Source organism: Gallus gallus, chromosome 2 (genome assembly GCF_016699485.2).
Source record: "Gallus gallus isolate bGalGal1 chromosome 2, bGalGal1.mat.broiler.GRCg7b, whole genome shotgun sequence".
In the NCBI taxonomy this organism is placed as follows: domain Eukaryota; kingdom Metazoa; phylum Chordata; class Aves; order Galliformes; family Phasianidae; genus Gallus; species Gallus gallus.
In genome coordinates, this window is record NC_052533.1 from 54,717,956 (window position 1) to 54,732,733 (window position 14,778).

Genomic DNA, 14,778 nt, shown 5'->3' on the forward strand with positions numbered 1-14,778 from the left:
ATACACCTCTCCCAAAATGGTGTATGTCACTAGGCAAGTTTTGCCTTCAAACAAGCATTGGAGTATTTAAGATGCAAGGTTATGCTTTGCAGCTGGCTGGCAAGCAGCACACCTCAGCTTGCTCTCAGTCAAATATTTGCTTCATTCCTGCTGTTAAGAAACACAGGTCTGGCTCCCCACACACCTTTGATGCTAGCTCAAGTTTTGTGGGGTCTCTGTATAGCAAAAGGGACAGCACGAACACTGGGATGCAAGCTCATAAACCAAAAACAGACAGAACCATCAACACCTAGATGAACACAGACTGAAATAATGCCCATGAATAGCCAACAGACCAACACAGATGTTATGTTTATGCAAACTATCTGAAACTGCATTTCCTTTCCTTTGAAGATATTTAGTCTCTTTTGCAGAAAGCACAAGTGTTCACCTTAATTTTAATGTTTAATATTTACAGAATCACAGAATGGCTGAGATTGGAAGGAACCTGTGGAGGTAATCTGGTCCAACCACCCCAGTCAAACCTAGAGCAAGCTGCAGAGGACCATGTCCAGATGACATCTTAATATCTCCAAGGATGGAGACTCTACAACCTCTCTTAGCAACCTGTGCCAGGGCTCAGACATCTTCACAGTTAAAAAAAATAAAAAAAAAATCTCCCATGTTTCAGCTTCTGCCTATTGCCTCTTGTCCTATCCCTGAGTATTACTGAAAAAAGAGCCTGGTTCAATCCTCTTTGTTCCCCTTTTTCAGATGTAAGATCCTCTCAAGCCTTCTTTCCTCTAGGCTGGATTGTCCCAGCTCTCTCAGCTGCTCCTCATAGGAATCAAACAATCATTAAGGTTTGAAAAGATCTTTAAGATTAAGCCCAACATCAACCTATTGCTATTATGCCCACCAAATCATGTCCCTAAGTACTGTATCTACATATTTCTTGAAAATCTCTGGGGCGGTGACTCCCCTACTTCCCTGGGCAGCCAATGCTTGACTACCCTTTCAGATGATAAATTTTCCTCAAATCCAACTTGAACCTCCCCTAGCACAACTAGATGCCATTACCTACTATCCTATCGGTAGTAACCTGTGGGAAGAGACCAGCTCCCACCTTAATACAATCTCCTATCAGGTAGCTGCAGAGAGCCATGAGGTCTCCCTTAAGCCTCCTCCAGAATAAATCACAGTACCCACAGCTGTTGCTCTTCATAAAGTTTGTGCTTCAGGTGAATTTAATCCCATTCACCACCAGTCTCTAAGCCTGGTCATCTGGTGAGTTTTTTTACCCAGCAAAGAGTACACCCCTCTAAGCCATGAGCTACCACTTTCTCCAAGAAAACGCCATGGGAGATGGTGTCAAAGGCCTTATTGATGTCTAAGCAGACTACATCCATAGTCTTTCCCTCATCCACTAGGCAGGTCACCTGATTACAGAAGGAGATCATGTTGGTCAAGCAGGATCCTGCCTTTCATGAACCTATGCTGGCTCGGCCTGATCCCCTGATTGTTCTGTACATAGAACATGATCACTCCCAAGACTATTTGCTCCACAGCCTTCCTTGATATTGAGGTCAGGCTGACAGTCTCCCAGATCTTCCTTCTGACCATTTTTGTAGATAGGCATCACACTGGCAAGTCTGTAGTCATCTGGAACCTTCTTGGTTGGCATAGACTGCTAATAAATGACAGAAAACGCCTTAGTAAGCACTTCTGTCAGCTCCCTCAGTACACTTGGGTGGATCCCATCTGGACCCTTAGATTTGTAATAGTCTTGGTAGAGAAATAGGTTGCTGTTTCTTCCTGAACTGTGGGGGACTTATTCTGCTCCCAATAATGGTATTCCAGTCAAGCACACAGAATGAGAAATTCCTGTCAGCCTATGCCTCACAGAAAAGGCATGAGCATTGTATACTAGAGCTTATCATTCTCAAAAGTAATCCTAATAAAACACATATATAATAAAAAAAAACCCTCTAATGTGGGGCTGATGCACAGATTTTGTATATAAAGAGCACCTTCAATTAAGGGTTAGATTTCTAACCTCTCCACCTTTCCTTCTACCCACCTCCTCCATGCTCCTCTGGAAGTTTTTGTAATGTAGTCACGGTGATGGAGAAGTGGCTACAGTTAAGTCATTTAAATGCACATAGATATCTCAGAAGGTGGCATCATAAATTCTACCTCCTTGCACTGAAATATGCAATGAAGGCAAAAGGCACTTTCATGCTATTTTAAAAGCAAATGAACAAGAAAATTCACATGGTTTGATTATACTTGAATAGCTAAGACTCCACAGAAGTTTGTGGAGTCAGATTCTTGAAAGAAATCTTTATAAAACAAAACTAAACCCTTGCTTCAGCACTCAATCTTTTCCCACCTCACCAAGACTTCCTTCATTAATTGGTCTTGAATGCAGGAAAGCAACTGTCTTTCAGAAAAGACTACCCTGTAACACTGTGCTGTGAAATTTCACATTCATAATTTTATTATCATCTGAATCAAGACAATATTTGGAAAGCAGAGAAAATGACTATACAGAGAATTTATAGAACATTAATTTACATACTGGAGACCTTTTGTTGCCTTATGGTTTCAAGAAAAGGCAAACATTTTCACTAGTAGGTAAATAAAAGAAGAAAACATTACATTTTCAATTATAATGTTGGATACATAGAAACGATTTAATTAAGAACATGATTTTCAGTATTTTTTGTGGTTTAGTGCTGTCAAATTATAATACTATAATTAGTATAATAAGTATAATAAGCAGGTTAATAGGAGCCTGGCTAAATATGTGTGTCAACTTGCTGGCATTAGTTAGGAAACCGCATATACAGATCTACCAAAAACCTTCAAAAGAAAGTGCTGCATTAACTATTTAATCCTGCTTTTGTCACAAACATAAATTTAGTCAATATCCTTCTACATACAATATACAATGGTACATAATGAACTGTTTTGCTTTGTGCAATTTTTAATTTATTAAAAAGCAAAAGCATGTGACAATATACCATCCAAAGGAATGCATATAGTAGAAAAAACTCCCTTATAAACAGGGCAATTTCTTTTTCCTACTTACCAAATAAATCTGAACAACCAGGAAACACCACCAGGAGTAGTAACATTCAATTCCTTATGCTCCTGAATTCAGAAGGCCACAAGAACACATAAAGAATAAAAAGTGAAGCCTCAAGTGGAAATGACAATACATCATAAAAAAAGACCAGAGGCCAAGACTTGGTGCCTAAAAAGGCACGCTCAAATTCAACTACCACCTAAAAAAGTGAAAAAAATATTTAAAAAAATTCCTTCTCATTTAAATGCTCACAGCACATCAGATTTATCGTGTAACGTTTTCCTCCCAGGAAATCTGACAATCTAATTGAGATATCAGCTGAAGAAATTCACTGCATTCCAGCTTTCTCACCAGATTAGGTAATTGCATTCTTGATACATCAAAAAAATACTAAAAGGAACTTGTGTCCATGTGTTTCAAAAGAATCAAAATGCCTAAAAATAGAAATTGTATTTCTGAATGGTACATAAACACCATTTAAGTAGTATACCTCTGCATCAGAAGAAGAAAATAATTTAGTAAAAATTATTAGCACTTGCTTTTGTTGCTTCAATGGTAGCTACAATACTTTGGATTGCTTCACCATTCTATGACATCCAGTGTCTACTGTTACTAATTCACCATTTTCTGGTCCCAATATTTCAAATCTATTCTTCTTGCTCCCTCTCCTTCTAAGGGGTTATTTATAAAATGGCTTATATAAAACTGTTAGTTAACCAAGCAATTTGGTAATATTTTGGGGTATGGTGACTGAAGAAGGCTTCCACAGTCCCAATACTTAAGGAAAATCGGGATGAAAGCTATTAATAAAAATCAGATCACCAATTATACAGGATAAACACCATTCAGATTGGTGGAACCTTCTGACCACATAGCTCTATCAGATGGTTCCATTTGATTAAGTCATCATTTAGTAAAGGAGGATTAAAGGATTAAATCCTCTAAGACACTAGTTAATCCAGTGCCTCATGCATCCAGCATGTTGAATTCATATTTTATTCCACAGGTTATTAATGAAACATTCACAGCAACTTATAAAAGAAATAGAAGCAATAAAACTTTTATCACTGTCACACTGTGGTTGCTTTATTATCCTCAGTTCTAATATGGAGGTCTAGAACTGTTGTGTGTGTGTGGAGTGAAAGGGAATTACACAATAGACCTCAGATGGCTTAACTTGTGAATATTACCACTCTAACCTATTGTATCCATTTCCTGTAATATTGCATTGCTATAAAGCTAACTAGTGTTTTGTTATGCATTTTAAATACAGATGTGTTTAGAAAGATATACAGAAATACTTATAGGTGTGACAGCTGTACAAATCATGACAAATATCTCAAGAAATGGGACAGAGTAACAAAATAAATTCAATTCCCTTTTGGATTTCTTGTCTCGAGGAATTATTAAAAATTATAAACCATAAAAATCATCCCTACAGATTAAAAAATTCAAAAATAAATCCCCAAGCGTCCAATAAAAAGGGGACCAAAAAGAACCCAATTACATAGGAATTAGACAGGGGAACAAATATTACTGCCAAAGCAGTGTTGCAAAGAGACATGGAAAAGGGAATTAGCTTGTCACTGTAAAGCAGAAGTAAAAATATGATACTCTGTTGTCTATAGCAAGGTATGCTTTTACTTACACAAAACAGTGCTGAATGGCAAACCTCAACATTTTTTTATCACAAATACCCATATGAAATATCAAGATCTGAGGTTTACTATAAATAATCTGGCACAGGCAAAAATATAAGTTATAAAAATTTATTTGCTTTTCCCTCATTTTTATCCTACAATTATTTAAAAATAATATCTTCCCTTAGTTCTTAGTATTAAAAAAAATAAAAAAATGCAATTACAGAATGTTTCCATGCAACCATTTTTTTTCCTATTCTGCTATCTCTTCTGTTTAAAACCATTCCCATTAAAACTGCCCACTCTTCTTTATGCTAAATACAGCGCAATCTTTCACACTGCTGCTCCTTTCTTATCAGAAACCAACTTACTCAAGCCTTCTGTTCACATACATCTTCTCTTTTCTCCATTCAGTTCCTAACACTGATTCCCAAAAAGACAAAGGGAAGAGCAAATGGTCTCCTTAAAAACATGTTTGCAGGACCGATAGCTACCACTGATGCAACTATACCAAATTTCTTTGTGGAGGTTATATGAATTATGCTCTGCATAAAAACAGCATAGTCTAGTAGAGAGTGAGTAGTTCTGCTCCAATAAATGATGAAATAATAAATGATGAAATGTGAAAATAATATTAGAAATCCTTCAGGAGAAAAGCTTTTCATACATGCTTCTTTCAGATATGGGCTACAGATTTGGGTGGCATCCAGTTTCTTTTGCATTGTCCTTCGAAATGAAAAGAAACAATGCCTCGCTAAATCAGAGGCATCTTCAAATAAAAGGCTGAACTCTTTCTTGAGATTGACATTCTTGCTGATTAGGTTTTCTCTATATCACAAGGCTTTTCTTAAATGAAGTCAGCGAAGAGCTCTTGAATCGAGGTTGGAAAACAGTCAGATCTTCTTCTGGGATCCAATCATGACCTTTGACACAAAATTCACAATGGCGCTGGCAGGTTGCTCTGGATCGTGCTCTGCAAATAGGTGGCACACATTGTCTGTGCCACTGCCTTGCTTCCTAGCAACAAACCCGAATACTCTGCAAGGACAACAATCACATTATATCAGAGAACAGACAGACAGACCTGGTCTCATTTCATAAAACAAAAAAGACACTGTAGAAAACCAAAATGCCAAGGACAAATGCACAATGCAGACTGCATCTGTCATAAAGGATAAGGTCCTGTGTGACTGTTAAATATAGTGCAAATGGTCTAGCCAACTCAGGAACTCCCTCTGACTGTCTCAGAATGGCCAGAAAAAGGTTAGCACACTACTCAATTATACCTTCTCTTTCGTATCCTGTACTGTTTGCTGTCAGAGATATACTACTGTCTCTGAGTATATTTAATCTGTTTCAGTACTGTTGTTCTCTTAGCTACCTTGGAGGTGGGGGGTCTGAATGTGTTGGGCTAGAGAGAGGTGTGTCAAAAAGTGCTTATCAAGAAGTTTTGAGGGCTATATATCTCAGTAGATAGGGTACTTAAAACAGGATTTGAGTCACTTATTTCTGTTACTTTTCAGACACCGATGCCTGAATTCTCTCTCTTTATGTTTTTCCTTTTGGTAAAAAGGAGACAAATGATGTTGGCCTTCAATAGAAAACATCTGGCAATCTACTGGTAAATATCTACTTATGCCAGACACTAATATTATTGAGACTGTTTTCAGGTACATGCTGTGTTGGGGACTTTTTGTTGTTGTTTTTAAAGCTACCTATCAAAATGAGATAAGTGAGCTACTGTTAGTGCTGCTGGATAAGAGGAACAACTCAACCAAGTAGCAGATGGCTCTGTATTAACTTCTGAAACTTCATGGAAATTGCAGATCTGCAATGTAAACAAGCCAACTAACTGTTTACAGACATCCCATCATCCCACTTAATTAGGCCTTACTTGAAAATGTGCAGGTGAAATAACTTAAGTATAATTGCAATAAATGGACGTTTACATCTGAATGGCTGCTTTCCCTTTTACATCTCTGACAAAGTTAATGAGAAGACTAACAAACTAACCACTGTAATGATAGTCCTAAAACATTCAGTTAGAAGAAACAGAGACAGGTGTGAACTCACTTTGCAGAAAGGCCATCTTTCATCCATCTTGATGTCCATAAGCAAGAAATGAGGGGAAAAAAAAGGAAATGAAGAAATAAAAATGACACTTTAGTTAGGTTTTTGTAGACCAATAATAAAAATAATGTACTAGTAATAGTGCTTCTCCTGCTTACTTTCTGTCTTGTGGATCCAAAGCACAGAAAATAACAGTGTTGACTGGATAATGTCGCCGAAAAAAGAGTCTGGATAGGAAGAAATAAAAGATCTCAGAAAGAGTTAAGATGCTTAAAATTTTAAACAATGTGCAGAACAGACAAAACCAACTCTATCCAAAGTTAATAATGACAACATATTGCTTTTGCTATCTCTGAGTCATACTTACAAACATGAATGATAGAACTACTAGGCTCAGAAGGAACTTCGAAGAACATGCAATTCCAGTTCCCCTGTCATGGGCAGGGACACCTTCCACTAGGTCGAGCTGCTAAAAGACCCATCCAAGGCCTTGAACAGTTCTAGGGATGAGGTGTCCACAAACTCTCTGGGCAATCTGTTCTAGAGCCTTACAACTCTCATACTGAAAGATCTCTCCCTAATATCTAAATCTATTCTCTTTTAGTTTAAAGTCATTATCCTGACCTATGTCCTACCACTATAAGGAGTCTCACTCCAACCAAATAAATTTGTATTTGAAGCAGGGACTTTAAGTTTTGGACCACAAGAGAACTGACCCTAAAGCAAAGAAAAGGAACTAGAAGCATATTTTTTTTCTAAAAACCACACACTTAGCTACGGTGTCAGTGTGAAATGCAACTTCTTGCAACTTGTGAATAATTTGATTATATCATTTATAAATGTAAGCACTCCTAGGTGTTGCAATTAAAGGTTTTGTCCATGACCTGCTACAAATGCTTGCACACCCCATAGGAAGTCTGGCATTTTTTTTCTTCTTTCTGATCTTACAATGAATTCCTGTTATTCCTCATTTGTACTGATCAGTTTTCAAATGTGAAGACTTTTTAGTAGCCTTAACTTTTTCTCATGATAGTTTATATGTATTAGGCTATCCAAAGCACTACCAAAAATACTGAGGGTACACACTGTCTGCTTAGCTCAACTGTCTTCAGTTATACTGGTGGAGGATACTGTGAAGATCAATTACTTTACTGAATAGGCTGAATATCAAATGCTGCAAAGGCATTACTTTCATTTTTTCTAAAAAATGATTAAAAAAAAAAAAAGCCATATCAAAGCAACCTCCCAGATATAAAACTGTCGTGTGGAAGGAATGCCCATGTTTTAAAAAATACGTCCTCCAGTACTGCAAACCACTGACAACCATGAAGGATAGCAGATACTGTCATTCTTTAGACAATCCTGTTAGCATCTGAATCAGAGACTGCAGAACACAACTAGGAAAAACAAGTCAACAGAAATCAATACTTACAGTGCATAAGTGCACATATTACCTTCCCACCCCTCCTTTACTTACTTTCTTTGATTATCTGTTAGCGTGATTCCCTGTGCAGACACCTTGAAATGGACAATGGTTGAGATGGGAGAAGGATCTTGCATCAGCGTCAGGCTCAAGGCTTTCTGTACTGCCTGGTAGCCTGTGAGGGACTCCATCTCCACTGAATTCAGATACCAAACATTACATGCTGCAATGAAAGAGGGCAGGTCATTATCCAACAACAAACCAACGGAATCTTCTGAACAAAACCAAACAAACATACATCTTCCACCATAATATAGTGAAAAAGGAAAACAACAAACCAGCAAATGTTGTATTTTACCTCACCTTTTTCACACTGATGCTTTGTAGTTTAAGATGATAATGTCTGAGCATGTTTTGGAGCCTTTTACTGTCCCTTTGCTTTTAATGCTATTACATTTAAGCCAAGGAATGTAAATTTTCTTTTACCCCAAGACCCTGAAAGTTTAATTAATACAAAACAGCAGCAGGGAGAGGAGTCATTCATGAGTATGAGGGCTGCTATGAAAGTAATGCCTCCTATTTTATTATGTTGGCCCAGGATGTCAGAGGTGGATGTTTGTGGTACAGCAGTAGAGGTTGAACCTCCCCATCAATATCCCACTGCATTTTGTTGTTGTGTGACAAATGGCAGCAGAGGAGCAGTCTAACAAAATGGTGCCTGGTAGGGAAGTGCATATGAAGCAAAGGTGTGTCACTGAATTCCTCCACATGGAAAAAATGGCATCCATTGACATTCACTGATGCTTGCTGAACATTTAATGGAGACCAAACAGTGGATACAAACACAGTGAGGCAGTGGGGGTGTGTTTCAGCAGCGGTGACAGCGTTACCTCTGCTTGTGCAGATTTTTAGAGGTGTGGCATGCACACTCTTGTTCATCAGTGGTAAAAAACGCATAGCTAGTGGTTGTGACTACACTGAAAAATAGTGTTTTGTAGCTGAGAATTTACTCTATCAGACAGCATTGTGCTTTTTGCATGTTATAGTTTCCATGGAAATAAACAGGAAGCATTACTTTCAGGGGAACCTATGTACTTCTACAGCAAAAGCATTCCTGATGGGAAAAAATGGGGATATTTTGCATAAAAACTCAGTTCAAGCAGCCAATGAGAAAATACACTTTTTTTTTCAGTATAAATTGTCACAGTTCACACTTTCAAATGATGATTAAGCTACCCTCAAAAGAAACCATTAACTTGTTCTTGTCTTGCTAAACATTTTCTCTCACCAAAGAACCGAGGAGGGCTGCAGAATTCTTTTCTTATTAATTCTGTAGTGGTTTGTATGGTCTGTAATTTTAAGGCAAACAAAGCAACTTCTACAACCATATATGTCTTATGTTTATAAATGCATGCTGAGGTAAAGGATTTTAGGAACCTTTATTTTCCTCCTACAGACATTAGTACTCCTGATATATCTCTATAAAAATTTACTCATTGTTTTCTAAAGCTACCAAACAGTTAATTATTTTTAGCTGGTCTCAAAACAAATCTGCAGTGATCACTAGGACAGTAAGTATTAAGTAGCACTGTATAGTAGTACTATAGTACTGTATAGGACTACGCAGTATTATATGGTAACAGCGCCATATAGTATTATATGGTATTAATGATATTATGTAGTATTAGAATAAGTATTTGCTCGATTAAATACTTTCAACTTGTGTTACAAAGTCAAATTTAGAAGCAGATTAATAATGCTTTTGAAACTAAGAAGTCAACTTATTCTACAGCAGGAGAAAGCATACTTAAACACTGTTGACAAACACTGCTACCAACAGACTTTGTGTTTTGGAGAAAACATTTGTGTAGGCATCCAGGAAAGGATTTCTAACTCTAGCAGCTGGACTATGCAAATTAGCATACTAATATTTGATTTGTTAACAGTTTAACCTGGTTTGCAAACCTTACCATGTAAACAAATATCAAATGTAAAAGCTTAATTTTTCATATGGCTACTCTGTAAAGGCTACTCTGTAATTTGACTAAAGCTTTTTCTTATTACAACCTACATAAGATATATAGCTAGATATCAATATTTTCAAAACAGCTAAGCAATCATATTGTTACAAACTAAAGAAGCCTAAGTTTGATTACAGCATGAATATCACCAGCCTAGTAAATTCAAGTTCTGGATGCTGTCAGTGAAAGAAGGAATCCAGAGATCTTATCTGCGTGATTTCTAAGTCAAAGAATTCAGAAATGTGTTTTGTGCATGTGTACTATTTCAATACGATTTATTTGGATCAATCACTATAGAATTCATAGCGAGATTTCATAAATGAACTGTGAGGCCTTTCTCACTATAAAGCATTCTATTATGTCCATCCAAAACTGTGAATAAATTCCAAATCATAAACTTTCTTATTCTCACATCGTTACTTTGTAGGTTTTGTACAGATCTAAAGCTCTTCACGAAAGCTCCGATCTTGTCATGTTTAACAACTACATTTCACCCGTCTCACTTCTGTGAAGAGTTTTCCTTCCTTTGTAAAACCTATTTCACTGGTATAAACAGCTTGTTTTCAGGTATTGCTTCTAAATGAAATAGCCAACCTCGTTGTCTGGATTGTCACCAGTGTGATAGTTAAAAAGCTGTCAATAAATACAGTTGATTTCTTCACTTGTGTAGCACAAAAATAATCACATCTTTTTCTAAAATGTTGGAAAGTGTAAAAATGTCAAGTTAGAATGTAGATTACACAACAGCAATGGCAGTAAGAAAGGCTGAAATATTTCTCATTTAAGATCACATGTGGTCTAGACAGTTAACAGGGTATCAAAATGACAGCAATCTGACAGAAACTGTGTTCAAGACTAGAATGTAAGGAGGATGCTTCTATCTTTCCTCTAACATTGCTGTTCTAATCTTCCAAAAGTGGCATTTTTTAGTCACAGAATAGAATGGGTTGGGTTAGAAGGGAGCTTATAGACCATCTATATAGACCATCTCTTCCAAGTCCCTTCCATGAGCAGAATTCCTACCCACTAAATCAAGCACTAGAATAGTTTGCTCAGGGCCCCATGCAACATGGCCTTGAACATCTCCAGCAACAGCGCATCCACAACTTTTCTGGGCAACATATTTCAGTGACTCACCACTCTCTCAGTAAAAAATTTCCCCAACATCTAAACTAAATCTCCCTTCTTTCAGTTTAAAACCATTTCCCCCTTATCCTATCACTATGAGATTGTATAAAAAGTCAGTCTCCCTACTGATTATAAACTCCTCAAGTGCTGGAAGGCCTCAATGAGGTCTCCCTGGAGCCTTCTCTTCTCTAGACTGAAAGAGCCCAGTTCTTTCAGCCTTTCTTCATGAGAGAGATGCTCCATCCCCCTGACCATCCTCATGTTCCCCCTGTGGATCCAATCCAACAGCTCCACATCTTACTTATGCTGGGGCTCCAGACCTGGAAGCAGTATCCCAGATGAGGCCTCACAAGGGCACAAGCACCCCCATTGCCATGCTTACCACTCCTCTTTTGATGCAGCCCAGCAAAACATTGGTCTTCCAGGTGCAAGCACACTGCTGACTCATGTCCAGCTTTTTGTCCACCAGAACCCACAAGTATCTGCAGAATTGCTTTCAATGAATTCTTCTTCCTGTCTGTACACATACTTGGAATTTCCCCAACTCAGGCACAATACATTGTTGAAACTTATTATGTCCAGGTTGGCCCACTTCAAGCTTGTCTGTGTTAGCACTGACAGCCATGCAGTGAGGCCTGCTTGAGTATTCTGTGCAGCTTTTACATTAGGAATGTGCCTTGTCTAGAATGCTTAGACCTTGACTATATTAGTGGAAATAGATATGAAGAACTTGCATTTATCTGGGGCATGATATTTTGCTGCCACACAGGAAAGTTAATAAAACAAGGTCTGTTTTAGGGAAAAGCCACTTACCTGTATAGTTTCTAGTCTTCTGTTGTCAACTCCTAGGATATGTTAGTTTATCATTAAGAAACTAATAACACTGCTTACCAATTACTGTATAACCCATTGTTCATAGAATCACGGAATCCTTAGAGTTGGAAGGGACCTCTGAAGGTCCAACTCTCCTAAAATGAACAGGGACACCACAGCTAGATCAGGTTGCCCAGGGCCTTATCCAGCCTCATCTTGAAAGACTCCAGGGACAGGGCACCAACTACATCACTGGGCAACCTGTTCCAGTGTTCCTGTCCAGACCACCCTCACCATAAAAGATTTCTTCCTTCTATCTAACGTAAATCTACCCTCTTTGAGCTTGTTCTTCAGTCCAGTCTCAGCATTGGTTTTTCCCAGCCTGTTTGATATAAAACTTGGAGAGAATCAAACACAAGGAAAAGGTTTACCAACCTGCACCCTGTTTGAGAAGCTCTGTTGCTGAGTTTGCAGCAGTCTGTGGAGAAGTTTCTGCCATCTCTTCCAATGGATCTGCAAACAGAAAACACTACCCATGTCTTGTTTGTACTTGAACAGATAAGTCAGTGTATACCATCAAGAATGAGTAGCTTTTTACGTTGTAATTTCAGGTACTGGTAAATCTTGGTGAGAAGCATCTAACAGTCTTGCATCTGCACCTATAATCACTCATGCCATGTTTTTCTTGTGATGCATCAATTTTTTTTCTGATAGTGCTGCAGGAGGGATGTTCAACATTTATTTCCTGCTAGTCCCAGACATAATTACACAACATATACTGTAAAGACAGCAGTAGGATGCTGGTCTCCAAATCTCCTAAAATCAGTGAAAAAACTGTTCATCAGTATATTACTTCAGTTATATAGAAGTGTGTAAAATCTCAGTGATGTATTTAGCATGGTATATACTGTATTTGAATACCTCAAATAAGGAAGAGAATAGTAATGCTATTTGTGACACTACTCATGTTTAGCATTATCCAGAATCATTAACCACAGAAAATCATACAGTAATAGTTGACTATATCAGATTCCAAGTAAATCCAAATAAAATTTCATTCTGGTATGTTTATCCAGGATAAAACAAATGTTTCAGTTCTACTTCCCTGCCAGAACAGCGAGAGCTGAAGAAGATAACAAGAATAAGCCATATTACAGAAATTTCTGATAATATGTACCACAGCACATTTATATGCTAAAATGGTTTCATTATCTTTGCACTAGTCAAATGTTATGTTGGAGTACTGGCATATGGTCTTTACCAAAAACTTGACTTGAAGAGTTCGATAGAAAACCACACGAAAATTTAACGTTTCAGTAATACATCTGGTGTTAACTTCATGTGTGACAATAGCAGACAGCTGAATTATGGGGCAAGTATAAATACATTTTGCTGTTGTCTTAAGGTTGCAGCTCTGTTAAGAGCATTCATCAATACCTAATGGCTACTTTCAAACACAGCTTCTTTTCCTGTACACTCTTGTACAGATTTTGACTTTTGATGTGCTCACCGGCCTTCAGACATTGGCACTTTGAAGCAAAGCCTTAGATGAACATATTTCTTCTGTACTTTAACTAGCATACCTCTGTTTGGGATGAGGAGTTTACAGGGCAATGCCAGTGGAGTAATGGAATGCTGGTACACCAGAGCAGTCAAACTCCCTATGGTCAGAAGAGTAGCAAGACACACAATTAATATGGTGGACAAAAGTAATGTTTAACAGTTGTATTGGTTTCCAAGTATTTTATAGACCAAGCTTCAACACATCTCACACACACATTCCCTTTAACAATATTTTCGTGGCACCTAAGCCAAGACCTCTTCCACTCAGCTTAAGAGGATTCATGTTCCCCAGCACAATTTTAAGTAGACATACTTGAATTATAGCCATTAATCACAATTATATGGTCCCTTGCTTGCTGAAATATGCTGCTTAAAATCCTACTCTAAACGGCTTTGCCTCCAGTTTAAAAAGCACAAAGATGAAACAACCAATAACATACGGACGTCATTAAGTTCCTTTCAGTACTGTTAACTTCTGCTATACTACACGTAAAAAAATCATGTGAAGAAAGCAAGAGCACAACAGGTTGATGCTATGTTACAAAGCAGTGAAAGAAAAAGTTGTTCCACCTTTTAGCCACCTAGTTTCTCTGTCTAGTGCTTTGTCTACATGTACCTCAGCCTTGGTGAGGCTGCACCTTGAGTATTATGTTCAGTTTTGGGCCCCTAACTACAAGAAGGACACTGAGGCCCTGGAATGTGTTCAGAGATAGGCAGCAAAGCTGGTGAGGGGTCTGGAGCACAGGCCTCATGATGAACAGCTGAGGGAGCTGGGATGACCCTATTGCTCTCTATAACTACCTGAAGGGAGGTTGCAGTGAGGTGGGAGTTGGCCTCTTCTCCCATGTAACTAGCAATAAGTCTAGAGGGAATGGTCTCAAGTTGTGCCAGTGGAGATTCAGGCTGGACATTAAGAAATATTTCTGTGAGAGGGTCGTCAGGCTCTGGAACAGGCTGCCCAGGGAGGTGGTGGAGTCACCAACCCTGGAGGTGTTCAAGAAACATTTAGAGTACTGAGGGATATGGTTTAGTGGAAGTTTTGATGATATG

General features: G+C 38.1%; 1 protein-coding gene across 18 annotated transcripts in view; it reads right to left on the bottom strand.

The window, feature by feature from the left end:
* Positions 1-2,456: 2,456 nt before the first annotated feature.
* The window catches only part of TNS3 (tensin 3), a 224,864-nt gene continuing 212,542 nt past the window's right edge, over positions 2,457-14,778 (bottom strand). For 17 of the 18 annotated variants that reach the window (XM_040683154.2, XM_015275852.4, XM_015275851.4 and 14 more), the window contains 6 exons: positions 13,749-13,826; positions 12,601-12,678; positions 8,258-8,426; positions 6,939-7,007; positions 6,784-6,810; positions 2,457-5,748 (listed from right to left, as the gene is read on the bottom strand). In XM_040683154.2, coding sequence (XP_040539088.1) covers positions 5,604-5,748; positions 6,784-6,810; positions 6,939-7,007; positions 8,258-8,426; positions 12,601-12,678; positions 13,749-13,826 — 566 coding nt within the window. In that variant the 3' untranslated portion in view covers positions 2,457-5,603. The remainder of the gene's footprint in view (positions 5,749-6,783; positions 6,811-6,938; positions 7,008-8,257; positions 8,427-12,600; positions 12,679-13,748; positions 13,827-14,778) is intronic. The other variant, NM_001277761.3, reaches the window with a different exon arrangement.